Raw genomic sequence first — 23695 nt, 5'->3', positions numbered from 1 at the left:
GCATTGTTTCCGACTTATGGCAAACCTGAGAAAAACCTATCATGGTATTTTCTTGGCAAGGTTTGTTCAGAGGTGAAGTGGAAGGCTTTCACAGCCGGCATCCATAGTTTTTTTGTGGGTTTTTCAGGCTATGTGGCCATGTTCTAGAAGAGTTTATTCCTGATGTTTCTCTCTCTTCTCTAAAGATGCCAGCCACAGATGCCGATGAAATGCTAGGAATAAACTCTTCTAGAACACAGCCACATAGCCCGAAAAACCCTCAAAAAACTATTTGTTCAGAGAGTTTTTTGCCTTTGCCTTCCTCTGAGGCTGAGAGAGTGTGACTTGACTGAGGTCACCCAATAGGTTTCCGTGGCCAAGCTGGGTATCCAATCCTGGTCTCCAGAGTCATAGTCCAGCACTGAAACCACTATTGCCCCCAAATAAGAATCCTCTCCCTACAAAATGAAATTAAACTTTAGCCCCTGGAGCTGTAGTTTTGTGAGATTTCTCTGAAGATGCCAGCCACAGATGCTGGCAAACCGTCAGGAAGAAACTCTTCTAGAACATGGCCACATACCCTGAAAAACCCACAAAAAACTATGGATGCTGGTCATGAAAGCTTTCAACTTCACATGCGTATTTGGCTTAACAGTTGTTGTTTTTCCAGACAAGTTGCTTGCCAAGTGTGCAGTAGGCAGAAGCGCTCTTCATTTATTTTGGCCCTGCTTTTGCCTAACTGCGAGACTGTTTTTATTTGGTGCCCTATTTGCAGAGGTCCCTTTGGGGCTAAGCTGACATGCCATTCCTGATGACCTGATGTTTTTAATGCAGAATTCAATGAGGCCATGGATTTGCTTTCAGTGAATGCCAATGCCACCACCACTCCTAGTGTTAGTGAGCAGCAAGGCTACACCACCCTGAATATGTCTTCTGGCTATAATGAAGAACCTGAGCCAGAGGAAGAGGATGATAAAACTGAGGTGAGTCTGCCACATACTATTCTAGCTACTGGTGAATGACTGTTTCTGTGATGTGGGATTAAAAAACAATTCCGTCAGGGGGCCTAATTTCCTGGGTGTGAAGGATAGTGCGATATGATGTGAAATTTGATATTTAGGCCGGAAGGTATACAAAAAACATGGTCAAGGAAACTCATCTTGGAATGGACTCTTTCCTAACAACCCAGAAGAATTCAGAAAATCTCATATTTGATGCCCAATGAGAGCTAATGTGGTATAATGGTTTCTGTGTTGGACTAAGACTCTGGGAGTCCAGGCTTCAAATCCATTTGGTGATCTTGGCAAAGTCACACTCTCTCAGCTTTAGAGGATAGCAGTGGCAAATTTCCTCTAATAAACTTTGACCAAAAAAAACCCAACCTGTGAGAGAGTTGCCATACATTGGAGTCATACTGAAGGTCTGTAACAACAACACATGGAAAAAGAGCTAGCTTTGAGGACAAAATGGAAGCAAATGTTCTGCATACTCCTGCTGGGATCTGTAGACCTAGGGCCCAGTTTACACAGAATGGGTGTGAGCCCAAATCTGATGTGTACCACATAACTGAGTGTTTCTGCTTATAGACATTTCTACTTATAGTACAATGACAGGGAGAAAAGATTCTAGGTTAACCTTCCTGCTATGCACAATTCATTTGAACTGTAAGCAACAGAAGCCCTCCCATCTGAAGGCACCCATCCCCTTTCCTGTGTACAAAATACATGAATTACCATAAAAACAACTTGTTTTCTTAGAAATTGCCATCCTTCCTTTATTGAAGCCTGCCTATAACATACAGCTATAGTCTACAGGGGATGGGGAACAGAAGAGGCAGTCCAGCAAAGCAAAAGAGCTCTTTCACTTTGCTGATAGTTTGATGTGCACCCACATTGCCCTATTATGGCTAGTGACAATTGCCAGGATGACTGTTTTCAAAAGTGGTCCAAGTCCTGCTTGTGCTCACTACACTCTTTTCTGTCCACTCTTATGTCAGTAACCTCCACTCTTTATCTTTGCAGCTGCTGAGTTCCCAGAAGAAGCAGTCCAGTTTCTGGACCTTTGAATATTACCAAACATTCTTTGATGTTGACACATATCAGGTAACAGAATTTCTGTAGCTCTGATTTCATAGATAGACAAGATCTAAACATACTTGGTGAAAAGAGATAGTGTAGTAATGGAGAGTGCAAATACACACTTAGATGTTTAGCAGGCATTTGAGAGAGGTTCTAAGTTTATCTGCCATGTGGGTTGAGATTCCAGTAGATCAGAGTGGGCAAAGTAAAGTCCATGAGACCCTCCTTGCTGTTTTTGCATCTCCAGAATCCCACAAAGCACCCAGATGCTAGGACAATAGATTTTTATTTTAACTATAAAAAGGTTTCTTGAACTGTTGGAGATCTTCAACTGTTGCATGGGGGAGGGATCAAGAACCTCACTCAAGTTCCAAAAATTGCAATGTCAAAAACTGAACTGGCTGTTCAGTCATTTCAAGTATTATTTTGTTTTCTAGCTGTTTCCATTTCTAGGTGTGATATAGTCTGTAATAAAAAAATTGGTGTCCATCTTGTGGAAGGTCGCCCATTCCTGAACTAAATGATCAACAGTCTCTATCAGTCTAAGGCCCACTAAAAGCAGTCATGTTTCATGATGGGTGGTGCAGCCTCATGGCAGACGTGTTAGCATTGTGTTCTGGATCTGTTGCTTATTTATTTATTCAGCCAAAAAGACTTCTAGAGCAGCTCACAAGTGGTTTATTTGATAGTTCCCTGACCTCAGGCATACACTCTCAAAAGACATGAAACACAACAAAAAGGCGATGGCACTGAGAAGGAGGGGATTGCATCCAGCAAATGCTGGTGGCCATTCTCTCCTTTAGAGGCCAGAGCAATGGCAGGAGGGATGCAGGGAGGGCATTTCCTCAGCCACTGGAATCCAAGCATGATGATGCTGTGCCCACCTGTTGTTTTCTTCTTCATAGGACAGAGCAATGGCGGTTGGATTTATTTATTTATTTAGATTATTTATACCCCACTCTTCAGCCACAAAGGCTCTCAGAGCAGGCCCTCAGGCTTACAATCTAAAAAGACATCAAATAAAAGGACAAGGGAATGGCAGTGGGTAAGGGTATCAGGTCCAGCAGTTCTTCTCTCCCTCTGAGGCCTGGACCATGGCAGGTAGACTGGAGGGAGTGCTCTGCTTCTTAATGTAGCCCAGGCCCAATGGAAATGGGCCTGCATCTCTCCCTCCAAGGCCGGATGGTATCAGATGGATTGGAGGGAGGGCTCCGCTTCTTAATCTAGGCCAGACCCAATGGAACTGGGCCTGCATCTCAAATAAAGGGAGAGCCTTTTCTCAACTGCAAAAATAGGTTTCAGTTATGCTGTCAGCATTTCATGAGGACTCATCACTTTAGTGGTGATACCTTTGTTATATATGGATGATGTTGTATATGGATGATGCACATTTTTAATCAGATTTCTCACTTTGAGATTAGAATAGAACACTACAACTGAGTTAAATGATGGCCCTGTTTAAATATTTGAAGGGATGCCATATTGAGGGGGGAACAGACTTGTTTTCTGCTGCTTCAGAGAACCCGGAACAATGGATGCAAGCTCCAAGAAAAGAGATTCCGCCTCAACATTAGGAGAAACTTCCTGATAGCAAGAGCTGTTTGACAGTGGAATACAATCCCTTGGAGATTGGTGGAGTCTCCTACTTTGGAGGTCTTAAACAGAGGCTGGATAGCCATCTGTTGGGGATGCTTTGATTGTGATTTCCTGCATGGTAGGGGTTTGCACTGGATGGCTTTGGGGTCTCTTACAACTCTATGAACCTATGATTCTATGAATAAAGCGCTCTTCCAATTTATCAGGTGCTGGACAGGATAAAGGGGTCAGTTTTTCCAGTGCCAGGGAAGAATTTTATATGGCATCGCTTGCGGAACAACCCTGACCTGTATGGTGAGTACATAGAAGTTCTTACTTTAGCAGAGCATTGTAAAGGCAGAGTTGACTTTCAGCTGTAGGGCAGCATAAGGGCCCAAGATAGGTTGGCCCTTACTCAAACTGTGCAGCATGTCAGCATCCTGAGCTGTTAGAAAAGAAGAAAGCAAGAAAACCTAGCAGAGCCTCTTAATGAACTTCTTTCCCTTTTATTTGCTTCATAACTAGCCTAGCTCAGTTTCTCTCCCCAAGATCTCATTAGAGAATCTGTACAAACAGGCCATGGGTATCTGCTGCCATTAAGGGCAGACAGCATAGGGCGGATGAGCTAATGTTCTGATACTATGGAATGGCTTCATCTTTAAAAGTCCAGTGCTTGGAGAATCTGGATTTCCCTCCAGGATGACACCCAAAGTGCTATGTTGAAATTTCTCCCCTTGTTCTTTAGCAGCTTTCATTTTGTCTGGACTTGGTGCATTCATTCAGTCATCGAATCATGGCACATGTTTATGTGGCTACAATCTGTACCCCACGTTGACACAGGAAGGCTTTGTCTGTGGGGAAAACTTTCTCCTCCTCTTTTTGATCTTCTGATGTTGCAGTTCTGTCCCTTACAGGACCCTTCTGGATTTGTGCCACCTTGGTCTTCACACTGGCAATCAGTGGCAATTTATCTAACTTCCTGGAGAAAATGGGCAGCCCTTCCTTCCATTACAGCCCCCAGTTCCATAAAGGTCAGTGTTTGTAATGGAAATGTGTCTTGCACATTTAAGCTAAGACTATTTACAACTTGCACGTTGTAAATAGTCTTAGCTTAATGCCAGTTTTAGCCTTTATAATATTCAGAATTCTAGACATGTCAGGCACAGATGTAACTGAGATGTGAAAAATAAGCAAGCTCCATGTTGTTGGACAAACCTTTTATGAAAGCTGACAAGCACATCCCATATAGAACAGAAAATCATAATAGCAGTTATACTTGATTTTTTTCTCTTGGATATGTGAGAGAGGAATATCAGATGGCATTTCAGCTGCAGAAGTCCTGGCTTCCAATGCCTATATTTCATTTCCACTGAGATAGAACAGACACTCTTCTGTTCTGAGGACTACTTTAAAAGTTACTCCATATTCTATAGAAGTGGTTTTAGGGTCCTGCCTCCACCTACAGATTGTGGAAGGTCGTAATAAAGTATTCTTGTAATACATAGTTTACTTTTTACCCATTAGTGCTATTGTAGTGAATGCTGACTTCAGAAGTAACAGCTTCCTTTTTCTGCAGTGACTATTGCGGCAGTAGTTATCTACTGCTATGCCTGGCTTGTTCCCCTTGGCCTGTGGGGTTGTCTGCAGTGGCGGAGGGGAACTCACATCCATGCAGACTCCTACACACTCTTGGAGATGGTGTGCATCTATGGCTACTCCCTGTTTGTGTACATTCCCACTGCGGTGAGTAGGAAATTGAGTATGTTAGAGGTACATGGTTTGATGTACTTACTATGTTTTGATGTACTTACTTCAAACGTCCATTTTTCTGTTGACTATTAATTCCTGTGAGGTACAATTTCCTTTTAAAATGTATTGCGGCACGTCTGAAGATGTGGGGATGTGAGATTGTAGAAGTATGTGGAAGAAGTTCGTATGGTTAGTGTAATAATATGTATGATTAGAATAATAAATGAAGGATGTTCATATAATTAAATTGTTAGTAGTGAGGTATTGAAGTATATTGAAGATTATATCATATTTAAGTTAGGGAAGGTTATGTAGTCATGTGTTGTGGTCTATATGTTTTATGTATATTTGTTCATTGTCTTAATAAAGTATTTTTTTTAAAAAAAAATGTATTGCGGCAGAGAGTTTCTCCATTCAAACTGACAGTATCTCCACAGGTCCTATGGTTGATCCCAGTGCCATGGTTGCAGTGGCTCCTCATCATATTTGCAATGGGGCTGTCTGGCTCAGTTCTGGTCCTCACTTTCTGGCCAATTATCCGCTCAGACACCAAGCTCGCTGCCTGTGCCATACTGGCTATCATTATTTCGCTCCATATCCTCCTGGCTATTGGCTGCAAGGTAGGCTTTCTTTTATTGCATCTGTGTTGGGGTGTGCAACTGTCAGGCTTAGAGGCCACTTTGGACCTCCAGGGGTTCCACACCTGCTGAAAAAAATATTGAATTTTGTGCCCTCAGGTGGGCACATTGCCACATTGTTGGTCCTTTTTTGGCCATTGTACCCCAAGAGAGGCCTTTTTCAAAAAGGAAGTGATCGAGAAATCCATTTCTCTTCTTGACCTAAAACAGTCCAGTGAAGGGTCAGAAGTGACAAAATTGTTTCCTACATATCTTAGGGGCCTTTGGGATGCATAGAATGTTTTTTCAGACTTAAATTTGAGCCTGGAGGCCACATGCAGCCTGTTCTTTCCTCACCCATAGTCAAGAGTAAAATTAGAGAGCGAAATGCTGCTGACAACTGGTCACTTTGCTCCACTTGGTGGTGCTGAGAGAGAAGTGTGTCACAGAGAGTATAAAGGCAGCTGCATGTGCATTTTTCAGTGTCAGCTGAGGAGGAGAGTGGCTGTTTAAAAACAAGTTTGCAGGGATGCTAGTCAGCAGTGATGGTATAAACGCTCCCATTTTATGAGTAAGGCAGCATTTCTAAAGATTTAGACCATCTTTAATATAAATTAGCCTGTACTATAAATTAGGATGTAAAATAAGGACCAGAATTTCAGGGACTCAGTAGCCATTTAGCGTTATGTGTGGCTTTACACTTAAAATAACGATTAATTTAAAAGGCATTTATAGTTTTAGATAAATAAATATCTTAGAAACAGTAGGATATCATACAAATTTTAAATAGTCATAGTGTGGACAAAGCAATACCGGATAGATATACTAATGGTGGTTGTGCCCAGAAATGCAAAATGAAGCAAAATTAATCTGATTAAATTAGAAATTGAGATAGAGGAGGATGGCCTTGGGGAGAAGGTGGCCTGGGTGCATTGCCTGTCCCACTGACCAGGCAGTTGTTAAGGGCATGCTTCCTAGTGCCTTGCTTCAAAAGACACCCCTCCACTGGCTTATTTTTTTAATTCTCATTCCACTTGCAGGCAACTTTCCCCTCTCCTTTGCAATTGTGCCAACAGCCTTTTTGTTTCTGGCATGACTGCTCTCTTAGCCTTTACTGGCACAGTTACCCAAGAGGATGTCTGTCTACATCATTGCCAACTAAGCCAGGCAGACTAAAGATTTCCAATTGAGCATTGAGAACACCACATTGGTTACTTACTGTGAGAGAGGTAGCACTGGCAGATCCAGAAACCATGGCCTTCTGGGCTGAAACTTGGTGTAAAACCTCAGTAGTTTGTGACTAGATGTTGAGCCTATTCAGATGTTACCAGCTGGAGAGGTACCCAGATCATGGTCCTTCATAATGGCTATCAAACACATTCTTAAAGGGTGGATCCCAAAGTTGTAGGGAGCTTGGACAAAATAGGTACAAAATCAGACCATTTCTCCTGTGTGGAACCAGAGTCTGACTACTCCTCCTCAGACCATCAGTGTTAACCAAGGTATCCCTGCAATCATAGATTCCAACATCTCATTTGCAGAAGCCTTTGAGGAGTGTGGGGAAGGAGGGGGCTTTCCTGTTATTAATGGGGGCTTGAAGATGTGGAGATCAATCTGATAATGATTTAGAATTCTGAGCATTGGCATGAGATTCAGAAGTTTGTGGCTGCAGATTTAGAAATTGCAGCCTTAGGAACCAAACTCAGACTCTTAACACAGCCCAGTGTGGCCAGCCCTGCTTTTGGTCTCCTGCTCAAAAATTACCTTTTCTTGTTATTGTTAACCACCCTTGTCTATCTTGACCCATGGTGACAAGGATGATGAGACATTTCCAAGACCCCCTCTCCTCCACTGTTCTTCCCAGCTCCTGCAAACTCATACTTGTGAACCTTAGCTGCAGTAAAAGAGCTTGAGCTACTGTCTTTATTGAGCAAGCTTGGATATTAGAAACTAGTATTAGCTCTATAAGTGATTGGAACTACTGCAGCTGTGAATTGGAACTACTGCAGCACTGGCAAGGACGGAAGCAAAGGTTTTGAGTGGCAGCACTGGCGGCTGTGCTGAGCATTACCATCCTGACTAAAATTGGTGGAAATAGCAGCAGAATCATTAGCCATAAATGCATAAACGTTGGAAAGGCTGCCAGTAAGGTTTCATTTTCTTTCTGGCTATATGCTAGACATGAAACGGGTGGAGCCCACTCGCCCAGATTCAAAATAGCAGCTGCAGCCATCATGCTCAGAACGATGGGCACTGCACTCACAACTGTAATGTTGGCCATCCTCACTCAGTACTATTGAGAAAAGCACAAGAAATTAAATGTGACCCAGAGATGGCAGAGGAGAGTGGAATGGGACATATGGAAATGAGGTAGTGGAACAGGAACCCCCGCCAGGTGCTAACCCCCAAGAAACTTTAAAAAACCTGCATTGACGTCTCCTTGAGGATCAGATCTGGTGGTTCCTCCAGTGAGGACATGGTTGCCCCCACCATTTCATCTGTAGGCACCACCACATCTGTTAGAAGAATGGCTTTAGACATGGTGTCCAAGACAGCCTTTTGAAGTTGTTTCAAGTAGATGATGAGCCTTTTCAGAAGCCAAGCTCACTTGCACCATGAGAACACTGAGAACTGGCATGACCCACTTTCACACAATTGGAAGCTGAGCGATCTGAGGAATATTTTTTTCTTAAAGATTACATTGTCCTTTTCACCAACTGGAGCCATAGTGGGAGTGGGCGAGTAACAAGAAAAGGAAGAAAGAACAAATAGTGAAGGAAAGAAAGTTTTCCCTCCACCCTTAAATTAAATATAAGCAGGCGAGACAATAGGTATTTCTCCATAAAATGGTCATACGTGACCATCCTTTCAGAACTGAAGCAGGTTGCGGAATTCATTATGTTGGCACTGAACTACCCCTTCCTTTCCATTAACTTTATATTAAGTTTATTGGAAGAGAAAACATCAAGGAGTAAAATCCCATAGCCTGTTCATGACTCTTAATATGGGAATCTATTTTAGAATGCTTGAAGGACAGACATTTTCCAAAGGCCCATATCACATATTCAGTGTTAGAAGTGCAGATTTTAGTTTGTGTGTGTTTGAGTTTTATCTTAAATCTTGATTTGTAAAAATCTGACTTTGTTCTGGGATAGATGGGTGTCTGATTCTTACTTCAACTCTAGCTAATATTGTTTTCTTTCAGCTATATTTCTTCCAGAAACCAATCGCCGCCACCACTCCCCCCCCTGCCCTCCATACAACAGCAGTCCAGCATAGCAGAAGCACACACCCTCACCAGACCAACAGCTCAGCCAATCTGTCAATGTGAAGGAGGATGCTGGCAAAAGTCTCAGTACAGTAGGTTCTGAAAATGCTGTGGCTCTCAAACACTGTCTTTTCTGAAGACCCCACCACCCTACTGATGAAAATAGTGGAACCAGGGTAAAGGGGTTATTCCTCACATCCTCCCCCTAGCATCTGTCCAATGTTGAGGCAAAGCTTCTACCCACCCTTCTCTCCTTCTATTCCAGATTTTGATTATGAATGTCTTGCCTCAGGAAAGCCCAGGGACAGAGGAGAGTGCACAAATGCAAAAGTAATCCAGCTCAAGAGGCAACACCTGGCCTGGGACAAGGAGGCTGCAGTGGGTCAATCTATATCCCACCACCATTTCAATATTTGCCAGTCAGGGCAGCAAGGTGTCCAATTCAGAAATCAGTGAAGAGGTCTGGCAGCTTAGATCATGAAGTGCTGCGTTTTGCTCCCTCACAGCAGGATGGGACTGCAGCAGTGACATGAGACTGAAGAAAGGAGCTGTGTGGAGCATTGACTGTTATGTCCCTTCTAGGTAAACCTAAGATTTTTATATGTTTTGTCTGTAACAGTAGGGAAAGATGTGAAAATAAGTCAAATGAATTTGTGCACATCCTGCTGTCTGTTGAGGAATGACAGATTATCAACTGTAGAAGTATCAGTATGTCACTGGGTGGACGGGAAGGAGGGTTAAGGACTACTTTGATACAATGTGTTGATTTTGTTTTCTATGCAAATCTAATATAAATTAAACTGTCTTCTAACAGTAGAAGGGCGTTTTCCTAACTTCTTCAATCACCACATAACAGAATTTAGGACTAAGCAGTAGTACCCATTTAAAATATTGTCTGTGGAAGAAGATGACTTAAAATGTAGTTGAAAACTCTTTCACCCCATACACCTCCAGTATACATGTTGGTCCTGTGCAATGAGTGGAAGAAAAAGGAGCTTTATGCTGTTCCGTCCAATCTTGGGAGTGGGGGAAACCAGCCACCGCAAACGAGTCTTCAAAACCCTCCCAGTTTTATTCAATAGTCACAAATTCAATTATCAGTCAGACCCAACAATTGGCTGTGTGTAGGCTCCATAAGTGAGCCACCATGGAACCTTTCCACCATGTCCCTCCCACCTCCCCCCAGATTCAGCCCAGCAACTCCATGTTGGGAGCCAAAGGAAATTGCCTAAGTAAAACACACTTTTTTATATCCATAAAATGGGTCCCTGCCAAGTCCTTTAAAAAATGCCAGCTCGTGGCTCTTCAAAGGGGAGGGGGGAGGAGAAATACCATAAATGGTTACAGATTACACATACAAATACAAAGGGGCTTCCATAACAGATGCCAGAACCATCTACACTAAAGTCCCTGGTGGCGACTGCAGAGCGCAGGCAAGTCTACATACTAAGCCACCTGGCACCCAGTTCCCACTGCCTACCCAGGTGAGGGACTAGAGACAGCAGCAACAGCCTAGAGAACACAGAGTTGCGAACGGGGCTAGGACTGGGCACAGCCATCAAGATGAGTAACAGGAAACCAATACACAAACTGTTCACTTTTAGCCAGCAACCTTTTTTTTTCTTTTTTCTTTTTTGGTACATTCATGTTTCAAATTTTTCAACCCTTTGATGCTACATCAAGATTTCCCAAAAGACAGTCAGTCATCAGACCTGCTGATAAGATGCTTGTGGCACAACAGTCCGTCTTGTCTCAGATGTTCTTCCAAAGGCTCCAGACTTCAAGATGCTGGAGCTCTCCAAACAGCCAGGAGGGACTGGGCATTCTTTTTCCCCTCACAATAAGAGCAGAACCTCCTAAGTCTTAGAAAAGAAATAATCACATGCCCAGAAGCTGGAGTGGGTGAGCAATCAACACGGGCATGAAGGATTTGCTGCTGGATTTATTTTCCCCACCTGTGCCCACTCTACAGCCAGCTGCAGTGCCTTTTAAAACACTGAGAGCAGGGATGATGGCTCCAGTTGCTGGTCTGCCCAGAGCATGCTAGCAGCCCTGTGGCAGTTCTGCTCTACAGCCTGTGCCTAATGCCGATCAGTCATGGAAGATTGGAGAGTGATACCATTAGCGACATGATTGGTTGTAAGACACAATGAGCGCAGGAACTCAGTCATGGTTGCGCAAGTTGAAATTTCCAACATTTCTATAAAAAAAAGTATACAAGTCTGCTATCAAAGAACCAATGGGGGTGGTCTTCTATGGTACAAGGGCTGGAACATCTCTGGCAAGCCAAATTGGGGCAGGTAGGTTGAAGAGATCCAGAGAAGCGATTGCCAGACTGTTGAGGTGCAGCAGGCAGATGGGGAAGGAGGAACTTTTCTTCATTTGGTTTCCTGGTGCTGTCAGTTCAGGCATGGGAGTCTCTTAGCTCCCATAATGCATTGTGTTGGTGGTGATGGACATGGGGGATGCCATGGAAATGGCCGGCCCTCCCATAGTGAACTGACTGTTGACAGGGTAGTGAGTGCTTGATGTTCCTCCACTCTGACCACTAGATGAGCCTGTAAAGGAGAGAAAAGGTAGTTAACCTCATTTTCCAATCAGCAGAAGGAATAAACCCAGTCAGTCGTCAAAAGAAGCACAAAGAGAGGCTTAAATAAATAACACATTTTGAAGTGTTACCTGGAAACAGGATGTTCAATGCCATTTTTATTTGCAGGGAACCCCAATTAAATTAAACTGAAAGGGACTAAAAAGCTGTTAGGGAATTGAAACTGCCTTGATAAACAGCATGAGCATCTTTTCTTTGTCCACTTTGTGCATCAGAGACAGTAACGCTTCTGTGTATGGAAAACTCATACATAGTAAGCCAGTCACCCCTCACACATTCACCTGTTAAAAGGCAAACAAGAATCTAGACTGTCACAATGCAAACTAGTCTGTGTGCTGTTGCAGATACTTAATGCTCACATAGAATCATACAAGTTGGAAGAGACCCCAAGGCAGGAATACACAAAGTATCCCCGACAGATGGCCATCCAGCCTTTGTTTAAAAACCTCCAAAGAAGGAGATGTACAGCATCCAAAGCACATCATCTGTACTTTTGGGATTTCAAATTTAACTTTGGCTTGAACCACAAAACCAGAATTGCATGTGAACCCAAACCACCTCAAAAATTAAGCAGTTCAACATAAAGGAATAATACAAGGTTCAAAAGATTAAATTAGCAGTTTTTGCGCCCTTCCTCAGGTGCCTGCTACTGCCACAACCCAAAGGTGAAGAAAAGCGCACAGACTCAACTCCCACAAAAGATGGAGTAAATTTACCTTGGACAATTCCTGTGCTCATGATGGATCCCATCCGGGAATGGGTGTGATTGACAATCCCAGTGTTGGCTGCTTGGGAGGAAAATAAAACAATATTCAGATAAGCCTAATATCTCCAAAAGGCTACTCATCTTCAAAATCTGTCAAAGTGCTTACTATATTTTAACTCCTCCACTGCCTAAGGATATACTTCTGATAACACTGTTCCTAACAGCAGCTCAAAAATGGACAACATACAAGGATAATACCTCCTTTTGCATCTAGGTGGTATGGTAGCAATTTTCTAGAGGCAAAAGACATGGACCAAATAAAATTTCAGTCAGCTGAACTGAAGCACCAGTTCAGAGGTGCTTTGAAAAGAAAACCAGAATCATACATGAATCCAACCACCAGAAATAAATAACCAGTTCATGATAAATGTTGGAATAATCAGTGAGAAAAGGTCTCTAGCCACATACAGAAATAGGCCAAGAAAGACCACACTTCCCAGGAGGCCATCAACCACACCTGTCACTGGATAGGGAAACTTCATTTAGTTATTCTTAGACTAAAAGACATGTTTTACAGAAGCATATTGAAAGTGTTTTTTCTTCTTCTTAGAACACTTCCAATATATTTTGTAAAACGTCTTTTTTAAAAAATGCTTTCTAAGGGATTCACAGGATACCACATGATACAGTAATGGGTATGAGATTAGACTCAACTGTGTATTTGGTTCTGTCCTAAACCTACAGCCAGTAATTGTCACTGAGTGATATGCAGGTCCACAAATGTGTCTCCTAGATGGTCAGCAAACTTAAACCTTGTTGGCAATCATGTGTTCCTAGATGTCTACATGGGAGTTCCACACAGGATATGTTGTGTGAGTGACTGTCACCATTCCTTCATAGGTGCCGTTTGTTGCTGTGTGCCTTCTAGTCATTTCCTAATTATGACGACTCTATGGCGAACCTATCATGGGGTTTTCTAGGCAAGCTTCTACAGCTGGGCAGCTACAATACCATTTATCAATATGTTCTCTAAGCAAAAATGGACTTGACTCACCTACTTTCCAAGAAGTCTGCAGTTAAAGTAACAGGAATGAGAAATGAACTTTTGGCTTGAAGTCCATTTGTTCTCACAGAATTTTTTCACTCACAGCTTCCTAGCACTCAACAGGACCTTCTGATGCTTGCCCAGGGTAGTTAGTGTATGTTCATGTTTCCCTACATGTTCCTTGGAAGTGCACACTGTTACAATGCACACTGATCAACTGCTTGTTGAGAGTCATCCCCCCCCTTTTCATTTGGATGACAGAATTCAATAAAAGGCTACACATGGCTCGTGATATATCAGTAAGCCATCTACTTAAGTTTAACATTGTCACAGCTGACAGGCAAGCCATTCAAATCTGTGACAACTGGCAGCTTAAAACAACTTTCCTGACAGCTTGCATGCCAGCCTAGTTTAGTCTGCATTGTATCTTACTGAATGACTTTTTTCTTTTAAATGCATAAAGTGTTCCACTCAGATCTAACTTTTCTTCATTAGCTGGTCTCAGAATTCCAGCTCAAGATACATTCCTTTGGTTCGTATTCTTGATACCTGTATAGCATTTACAAAGGAACTGAGCAGGAATACTGAGTGTGTAGTTTAGGTTTGCGACATGGGGACAAGGAGTGGGCACCAGTTCCTGGGTTAGACCTCCAAAACATGCCAAAAGGTGATGCTGCACAGGTTCATGTGCACATCACTGCACAGATGAAACGTGAAGGGACATCAGGTGTAAGCAAGCAGTTTTACTCCCTCTGTTTCTTGAGCCTTCTACAGTGTAAAACAAAAGACATTTGATAAATGTGGGTAATCCACTCGCAACTAAGGGAATGGGCTAGCCATGTCCCACCACATCACTGTTTTCCTCACATGAAAATGATCTGGGTTTTCAAGATTGTGTGGATGCAACAGGCAGGCCACTTTTGCCTGAGGAAGGTCACAACAGAGTTGATGAAGTGAGCAGTTCCTTTCCTTACCAGTGAAGTGCACATGGCTACCAATAGCCAGAACAGGCTCTCCTCAAACTGCTGAGGAGGACTTGAGGGGTGGGGGGGCAGGCCTGAGGCAGCCAAATATTATTTCCTGCCACGACCAATATTTACAGGTCAAGCTTTTCTTCACACAACCTTTTTTGATCAAATTATATAAACTTAACAGACTGCTTTAAAAAAAACAACCCTCAACTGATTTATGGCTATATTCTTGTGAAAGAAATCCTGTTTTGGATCATGTTCTGCAAACTGATCTTTGGGATATAATATGGATCAGCTCAAATGTGTTAATCCAAGGTTCATGTGTCAAGAGAGAGAAAAGGTCTATACCATTTGCAATTTTATATGCAACTTCCTGAAATAATTGCTTTCAGGAAAATAAAACAAGAAAGACTTGCTGAGAACTGAGATTCTTCCCCCACCCCCTTTTTAAAAAGATTTTTGTTCCTTTTGATTATGCCTAGAAGAGCTAGAAATTTCTGGGAACTAGCTTGCAAGATGGCTGTATCTTCTAGACCTAGTTATTTCATTCTGACATGAGCTGACTGGAATTGTATGTAGTTTGAGTTGCCACATCAGCCTATAAAAAGCATCTTGGTCACTATATCACTATATCTCCTCCATCACAGGTCAAACATGACAAGAGTTCTCAGGGACAGGGCAGTGATGCCTATGAGTAGAAAGTGTGGAACAATTTCCCAGTGATTCATTTCAACAATTTTCCAATGAGTCAATGATTCATTGTATTTTTTTTTAAAAAAAAGAGGAATTACTTTACTTAAATGAACAATGTTTAAAGTTAACAACTGAACCAGAGGGTTTAGGAAAATTAGTACACTGAAACTATCAATTTTTAAACTTTAGGTAGGACACCTTTCTCTCACAATTAGGCTGAACATGGCTAATAAACTCAAGGAAAAGGCACAAGGAAGAAGATTCAGTCACCAAGGGCACAACAACAAGCACTCAGCACTCAGCCACTTGGATGAAGCAAAAGACTCTTTCAAAGGCCATCTTCTGATCCCTAACCAATTGGAAGGTACAACCCCAAAGACTGGATGCTCAGATGAACAGGGCCTTCATCTCAACAGAGAAGACTATGCTTCCCATGATTTTCCCATTGTGATACAACTGTTCCACACTGCAAACTGACCTAGAGGAATAAGGTTGTTGTGGCCAACATTGGTGCCACCAGCAATCACACTGCTGAGATCATAGGCTGTGGGCATTCCTGCAAGACAAGAGAAAGGAAGGAAGGAGAAAGGAAGAGTATGAGAAACAAGGAAGATTATCCAAGACACATGCCCCTACTGAACCCTACCCAGTCCCTCTGTGGCAAGAGAAGGAGTTTCTCTAAAGGAGCAGTTTGTCCCATGTTACTTATATTCAGTACAGGAAGACTAAGATGGGCTGGTTTGCACAGATGCTCTCCTATCAGCTGCTGCTGTGAACCCTGGCCACAATCTGGTTCTTATGCAAGAGTAGTGGAGGTGCTTCTTCAGTTTTCCCCACATCAATTTTCCTCCACTGAAGGCTGGAAAGATTTTAAGTCAAAGATCACAGGACATTTAGATCGGTGGGAACGAAAGAGGGGCACAGGATCATCTTTAAGCTACTCCCTGTCCAGAGTCCTGGAGAGCTGGTGCAGGACTGCAGTATTAATTTTATTACACTTCTGTTTCACATTTCCTTCATAAAGCCCAGGGCACCTTGGTCAAGAAGGCTCCCAGTTATCAGACCCCATGTTCTTAATGTCTTAAGTTTCACCAGTGTGTTTGGATCAGATGCTCCCTGGTTCCATTCACTGAAGTGGGGCAAAATAGCAAGATGACTGCTGAGAAGCTGCATTCAATGAACACAAGCAGCAGCTTTCAGAATGTGGGCAAGGCAGGGGGCAATGACTCTCAGTATTACTCCAGGAGGACCTATGCCCCAATAAAAAGGAGTGAGCAGCCCTGATAATATCCTAGTGTTGAAAACCAGGGCAGAGAGGTTACATTAAGAATAAATACAGTGGAAAGAATTCACAGGAAAAGTAGTGGTAGTACCAGTGCAACAGGGGCTCCTTGGTCTCAATGTCACAATCAACACAATGTGAGCAGAAGTCACTGTCAACTGGAGGAGGGAGACCTACTCCACTGATGCATGAGTGAGACCACTTCCATAGGTGTGCTTGGAACAAGCAAAACCTGTTTTCTGACTTGTAATCTTGATCAGAAGTGAGGTGAACATGCTCCATGACATGACACACAGCCACTAACAAAGAAACACACAAGGCTTTTTTGAGGGTGGCAGTTAAGTAAAATTGTGATATTCCGCTTCATATCTGCACCCACTCTGCAAAGACAGAGAAAATTATGCTGCCATGTTTGAAGTAAAACTAGTGTTGCTGAAAGGGATAGCTTGAACCTTTCCGAGGAGGAGCACAGGGGTCCCGAGGGGTTCCCCCCTCAGCAGGGCTTAGGGGGGATGGAGGAGGACAAGGAGGCCCAGCAGAGCTCAGGTAGGTCAGCCTTCTGGTCTTCCTCAGGAGGGCAACCACAAGTCCAGCTGGGGGCTACGGGTGCTCTTGTTGTGGGGCTTCAAGGTCCTTTCCCCACTTCTGTTATGGGGTTTTTCATGGCAAGGTTGGTGCTGAGGGAGGTTTGCCATGGCTTTCCTCTCAAGGCAGGGGGCTGGACTTGGATTGCCCTTGTGGTCTCTTCCAGCTCTACGATTCTGTGATTCTGAGACCACATGGTTCCTCGGAGGAGGAATAGCTTCTCTATGAGGCCAGAATGGTGTGCAGGAGCTACTCACATATGGACTCTGAGACAAATAAAGCCCTCCCTCCCATAGCAAGATGATCATGCAGCCACCATTGTGGCTATCCCTAGAGAATGCCTAATTGAGATATTCTGATGGCACCCTGCAGTAAGAAATTCAACCTTGCTTGCCATAGGCCACCACTTCACCCACAAGGAAAACTCCAATTAAAGCATTCAGTGAACTTTGAAGCAGAGAGTGAAACTCAAATCTCTGGGCCTTTGAGGCTCCCAGTTGACATTAACTGTTCGGATCCCAAACCCCAAAGAGGCTGACAAAGGGGAGAGCCCACGAGATTAAACCAGGAGTGACAAAAGAAGAAGATACAGTACCACCAACGGCCATCCCTGTACTCATATTATAGGTGCCACCTGCATTCCACATATTCTCTGAAGGAGAGGTGTAGTGTGAGCCTGGTGGAGGTGACGGAGTTGTACCTGTGTACCTAGAAAGCAGATACACACACAAAAAATTAAGCACCAATCGCAAAAACAATATAATGGCAAGTACAACCCCAAGAAAAATATCCTGTCATTACCCAGATGAAATGCCACAAAAGAGTCTGGTGGTACCATGGCCACTAGGATAAAATTTTTATTTCAGATACATGAAGGAGACCACACAAAGGTAGAGGGAGAAAAAACTAACCACATGCAGCTTAAAAGCCATTAATACAGTGGTACCCCGGGATACGAATGCGCCGCCTTACGAAATTTCCGGGTTACGAAAAAAATCCATTGAAAAAAACTGTTCCGGGTTACGAAGGTTATTTCGGGTTACGAAAAAAAATTTGGTGCTTTTCGGCGCTTTTTCGCACGAAATCGCGGCTTTTCCCCATTAGCGCCTATGGCTTTTCGGCTTGCGAAAGCCTTTCGGGTTACGAAAGCGGCAGCGGAACGAATTAATTTCGTAACCCGGGGCACCACTGTACAATTAATTATCTTGGTGATATTTCTGCATAACGTTCTGGGTTCTAGGGTCAAAACCTCTCCAGTCTAAGTACAAATTCATACACCAGTGTGAGAGTACAAATTCATAGCACTGAAATTATACATTAGAGCAGAGAAGAGACAAGGCACAGCCCATGGTTGAAGAACTCTGTGTGCTTATGTTACGAGACATTTGGGCACTACTTGATAAAGGTTCATGAGTCATACTGCCAAGTTCAGTGTACTACTCAACTGCTACTCAGGCTTCAGAGGGCTACTTCCACCTTTTATAGGGTAAAGTATTATGGATATCTGAATAAGTAGGATTGGCAGGGGGGGGGGGGAAATCCCACAGACCAAAATATTACTGTCAACATAAAGCCAGGGAAAGAAGCCCTGTATAATACTCCAAATCTCTAGCCAAGCTTAGCACTCACTGCGGAGAGGAGAAAGAGTATGTGGCCCAGGGGGGACCGGCGGCAACTTCGTTGCTACGCCGGATTATTAATACATCTTTGAGGGAGGGCCAATTTCCATCAGAACTTAAATTGGCCATTGTAAAACCTATTTTAAAAAAGCCCTCCCTCGACCCCCTGTTGCATAATAATTATCGGCCAGTGTCGCTGCTGCCATTTTTGGGAAAGGTGATCGAGAGGGCGGTTGCAATCCAACTTCAGGCGGTCTTGGATGAAACGGATTATCTGGACCCATTTCAAACTGGCTTTCGGGCGGGTTACGGGGTTGAGACGGCCATGGTCGCCTTAGTCGATGATCTCCGTCTGGGCATCGACAGGGGAAGCGTGTCCCTGTTGGTGCTCTTGGACATCTCAGCGGCTTTCGATACCATAGACCATGGTATCCTTCTGGGGCGCCTGGCAGAGGTGGGAATCGGGGGCACTGCGCTCCAGTGGTTCCGGTCCTACCTCTCTGGGAGGTCCCAGATGGTGCAGCTGGGAGACGTGTGCTCCGACGAGTGGGCCCTTAAAACTGGGGTCCCTCAAGGAGCCATTCTGTCTCCCATGCTATTTAACATTTACATGAAACCGCTGGGAGAGATCATCCGGAGACATGGGGCGCGGGGTTATCAGTACGCTGATGACACCCAGATTATTTTCTCTATGTCTCCGACTGATGCAGTGACTGAGGATGGCGTCTCTCCTCTCGTGACCTGTCTGGAGTCAGTAATGGGCTGGATGAGGGAGAACCGACTCAAGTTGAATCCAGAGAAAACGGAAGTACTCGTGATAGGTTCCCCTGGTCCAGGAATGGCGGTGGTTCCACCTGTCCTGAACGGGGTCACGCTCCCTGTGAAGGACTCCGTGCGCAGTCTGGGGGTGCTTCTTGACTCGTCGCTTCACCTGACTGCTCAGGTGAACGCGACGGTCAAGAGCACCTGCCATCAGCTTCGGCTTATTCGCCAGCTGCGCCCATACTTGGCCCAGGGGGACCTTGAAACTGTTGTACATGCTCTGGTAACCTCGAGATTGGATTTCTGCAATGTACTCTACATGGGGCAACCCTTATACCAAACCCGGAAGCTACAGATGGTGCAAAATATGGCAGCCAGGCTGGTCACTGGAGTTTCTAGGGCCAGCCATATAACACCAGTACTGAAAGATCTTCACTGGCTGCCTATCCGCTTCCGGGCCCAATATAAGGTGTTGGTGATCACCTATAAAGCCCTAAATGGCTTGGGCCCAGGATACCTGAAGGACCGCCTCTCCCCACATATTCCGTCCCGCACCCTCAGAACATCCGGGCAGCAACTACTAAAGGTGCCGGGGGCCAGACTCTCTTCCGTCACTAGGCGGACTTTCTCCATCGCTGCCCCGGCCCTTTGGAACACGCTGCCCGCTGAGCTCCGCTCGACTACCTCCCTGGCCCAATTTAAGAAGGACCTGAAGACTTACTTATTCCAGCAAGCATTTCCCCCATAAAAATTCCTAAGGGCCTCCCTCCTCCTCCGTGGCCATGAGGATGGGCTAATGGGGTTTTAGCTGTTCTGTTTTTATTGTATAATTGTATGGCGTGATTTTGCTTTTAATCTATTGAATGTATATGTATCATGTATGTAAACCGCCCTGATCTAAGGAAGGCGCGGTATATAAATAAAACTTTTATTTTTATTTATTTTATATCTTATGTGTGCTTTACACACAGAGACCTCATCGACTGAAAAAGTGCAACCACTTAGCTCACCGCCATTTTAAAGGTTGCTCTGGCCTCAATACACAACTCAGAGAGGCAACAACCATGCTACTGCCTTTCCAAGGCACCACCTGCCACTAGACAGCTGCCACTTGTTGTGCGCCTTCAAGTTGTTTCTCACTTATGGCACCCCTATCATGGGTTTTTCTTAGCAAATTTTATTCAGATGAGCTTTGTCATTGCCTTCTTCTGAGGCTGAGTGGGAATTCAGATCCTGGTCTCCTAAGGTTCTAGTCCAACACTCAAATCAATACAATGTGCTGGCTCTTTCACAGCAACTAGCATTTAAATATTTTACCCTGTCCTTTCCCACCCACTCATGGTAGTTCATGACATAAATGAAAATTATGTCTAACTGCAACAAAACAATAACTACAAAGTATACAGATAATGTAATCTTACAGCAGTAAATCCTGTGCTGCAGCAAACTAAGACCAAGATGATACACTTCTCCTGATTTAGCCAAAGGCCATTCCCAAGAAGGAAGAAAAGGAAAGGAAAGGAAAAGGAAAAGGAAAGGACAACAGACAAAAGCAGGAGGGAGCAACTGTGGAGAATGTCTTGGGAGGAGACTGGATAAGATTCTGGATTCAGTAATGGAGCACAGTAAGTAGGCCTGGGGCAAATTCAGCATACAGGATGTATGTTGACTCTCAACAACTTAACTGTAAATACCGATTGTGTTTATTTCAAAATGGAAAAAAGATTGTTGATATTCCCAGTGCAGACAGCCTACGGGTAGGGTTTGGATGACTGGCCCTTTGTATTTGCACTGGCAGTAAGTACAAATACAACTGCCTACAGGTCTCTTGACCCTGCCTACAGGTTAGGAGAGACAGCTCAGGCAAGTAGGAGTGCTCTGCAAAGCTGTCTGTTGGGTTTCTAAAAACCTTGGATAGTTACCAACATTCACTATTCCACAGAAGTCCAGAAAACCAGGGTCAATTTTGGAAGGTATGGTGTAAGAACATAAGAAGATTCTCTTATCATTTTTACCTTCAGGCATCCTACAGAGAACTCCTGCACAGTTCAGGAACTCTTTCACCTCATTAACTCTTACAGTCTGGACCTTACAGTTTTGGTACTTCAAGTGAGCCAGTATGGTTGAGTGGCTTCAATATTGGACTATGGCTCTGGAGATCAGGGTTAGAATACCTGTTCAGCTATGGAAATCCACTTAATAACCCTGGGCAAGTCACACTCTCTCAGCCTCAAAGGCTCGTTCAGACTCTGAACAAGAAAATCCCATGATAGAGTCACCTTAGAGTCACCACAAATCAGAAAGAACTTGAAGGCTCACAACAATAAACAGTTGCAGCTAGGGTCGTGCTGTTTCACACTGAACTACAATAGCGTCTCACCCTGCATCCCTCATGCACTCCAATTTCTTGCTGCAGGCCTGGGGAAAAGCTCACACTGACATACCTGAAAAATGGGTTTTTCAGGTCAAGGAGGTTGCTGGACTTGGAGCCTGTCTGATCCACTTGAGCAACAATACTGATGTCATAACTCTGCCTGAAAGAGAAGGATAAGAGATACCAGTAAACAGCCATTCATTCTTTTTGACAGGTCAGAATGTCCTTTCCAAACCAGGTGCAGCAGACATTTAGTAATTCCAGTAACATTACTCCTCCCACCTACACACACCACAGTGTTGCAGCCAGTTCAGCTTCTGCTGTGCCAGCAACATCTGGACGAGAAGGATGCTTATTTCATAGGCATGGGAATGTGTGTTTGTTTTTTTTTCATTTGGTAAAGGTCTTTTAACCAATATTCAAGGTGGATTGCAATTTTTTAAAACAAAAACCAATATGTTACAGCCACAGTAATAAAAGAGAGCAGACACTGAAATAGTTTTTTTATAACTGATTCTGGAGTTTCAGGGCCATTTGGTGGTAGCCATCAGTATAACTGGACCATAAAGCTTCTGCAGTCAGACTACCTGAATATTAAATAAATAAAATAATAATAATAAAATCTTTATTTGTATCCCGCCCTTCCAAACGATCAGGGCGGCTTACAATGATGCAGCAAGTGCAAGCAGAATACAAAGGTTAAAAACATATACACAACAACAACAATAATCTAAAAAACAACAATAAAAGCCCCTTAGCCCAACCTCATGGCCACGGAAGAGGAGGGAGGCCCACAGGATATTTAATCGGGGAATGCCTGCTTGAATAGGAAGGTTTTGAGGTCCTTCCTAAATTGGGCCAGGGTGGTAGATGAGCGGAGCTCCGTGGGCAGCGTGTTCCAAAGGGCTGGGGCAGCTGTGGAAAAGGCCCTTCTCGAAGTGGAAGCTAACCTGGCCCCAGGCACCTTCAGTAATTGCTGCCCAGATGTTCTGAGGGTGCGAGGCGGAATGTACGGGGAGAGGCGGTCCTTTAGGTATCCTGGGCCCAAGCCATTTAGGGCTTTATAGGTAATAACCAACGCCTTATATTGAGCTCGGAAGCGGATGGGCAGCCAATGAAGATCTTTTAGCACAGGTGTTATGTGGCTGGTCCTGGATACGCCAGTAACCAGCCGGGCTGCCATATTCTGTACCATTTGCAGCTTCCGAGTTTGGTATAAGGGTTGCCCCATGTAGAGTACGTTGCAGAAATCCAGTCTCGAAGTTACCAGAGCATGTACAACAGTTTCTAGGTCCCTCTGGGCCAGGTATGGGTGCAGCTGGCGAATCAGCCGAAGCTGATAACAGGTGCTCTTGACCGTCGCATTCACCTGAGCAGTCAGGTGAAGCGACGAGTCAAGAAGCACCCCCAGACTGCGCACGGAGTCCTTCACAGGGAGCGTGACCCCGTTCAGGACAGGTGGAACCACCGCCATTCCTGGACCAGGGGAACCTATCACTAGTACCTCCGTTTTCTCTGGATTTAGTTTGAGTCGGTTTTTCCTCATCCAGCCCATTACTGACTCCAGACAGGCCACAAGAGGAGAGACGCCATCCCCAGTCACTGCATCAGTCGGAGACATAGAGAAAATGATTTGGGTGTCATCAGCGTACTGATAACCCCGCGCCCCATGTCTCCGGATGATCTCTCCCAGCGGTTTCATGTAAATGTTAAATAGCATGGGAGACAGAATGGCTCCTTGAGGGACCCCGGTTTTAAGGGCCCGCTCGCTGGAGCACACGTCT

General features: G+C 44.1%; 2 protein-coding genes across 6 annotated transcripts in view; one reads left to right on the top strand and one right to left on the bottom strand.

The window, feature by feature from the left end:
- Positions 1-793: 793 nt before the first annotated feature.
- YIPF2 (Yip1 domain family member 2) lies at positions 794-10082 on the top strand. 2 transcript variants are annotated; one of them, XR_006101948.1, is made up of 8 exons: positions 794-962; positions 2001-2081; positions 3860-3947; positions 4547-4663; positions 5209-5375; positions 5819-6001; positions 9204-9442; positions 9532-10082. XR_006101948.1 is itself a non-coding variant. In XM_042449570.1 (8 exons), exons 1-7 carry the CDS (start codon positions 828-830, stop codon positions 9327-9329), a joined length of 897 nt encoding a protein of 298 aa, XP_042305504.1. In that variant the 5' UTR covers positions 794-827; the 3' UTR covers positions 9330-9358; positions 9532-10082. The 2 variants fall into 2 exon arrangements, 1 of the variants encoding a protein (XP_042305504.1); XM_042449570.1 differs by having other exon boundaries at positions 9204-9358.
- A 777-nt stretch (positions 10083-10859) lies between these two features.
- Positions 10860-23695, bottom strand: part of CARM1 (coactivator associated arginine methyltransferase 1) — a 67170-nt gene continuing 54334 nt past the window's right edge. For 2 of the 4 annotated variants that reach the window (XM_042449566.1, XM_042449568.1), the window contains 5 exons: positions 21982-22071; positions 17752-17864; positions 15768-15845; positions 12591-12662; positions 10860-11824 (listed from right to left, as the gene is read on the bottom strand). In XM_042449566.1, coding sequence (XP_042305500.1) covers positions 11688-11824; positions 12591-12662; positions 15768-15845; positions 17752-17864; positions 21982-22071 — 490 coding nt within the window. In that variant the 3' untranslated portion in view covers positions 10860-11687. The remainder of the gene's footprint in view (positions 11825-12590; positions 12663-15767; positions 15846-17751; positions 17865-21981; positions 22072-23695) is intronic. The other 2 variants (XM_042449567.1, XM_042449569.1) reach the window with 2 other exon arrangements.

This window comes from Sceloporus undulatus, chromosome 2 (assembly GCF_019175285.1).
Source record: "Sceloporus undulatus isolate JIND9_A2432 ecotype Alabama chromosome 2, SceUnd_v1.1, whole genome shotgun sequence".
Taxonomy (NCBI): domain Eukaryota; kingdom Metazoa; phylum Chordata; class Lepidosauria; order Squamata; family Phrynosomatidae; genus Sceloporus; species Sceloporus undulatus.
This window is presented reverse-complemented; position numbering and strand designations above follow the sequence as displayed.

Bases quoted from the DNA above. Each gene is read 5' to 3' on its own strand.
- YIPF2 (XM_042449570.1), top strand. From the start codon at position 828: ATGGATTTGCTTTCAGTGAATGCCAATGCCACCACCACTCCTAGTGTT. The intron at 963-2,000 runs GTGAGTCTGCCA...TTATCTTTGCAG, and splicing joins AAGAGGATGATAAAACTGAG to CTGCTGAGTTCCCAGAAGAA. The intron at 3,948-4,546 runs GTGAGTACATAG...TGTCCCTTACAG, and splicing joins GAACAACCCTGACCTGTATG to GACCCTTCTGGATTTGTGCC.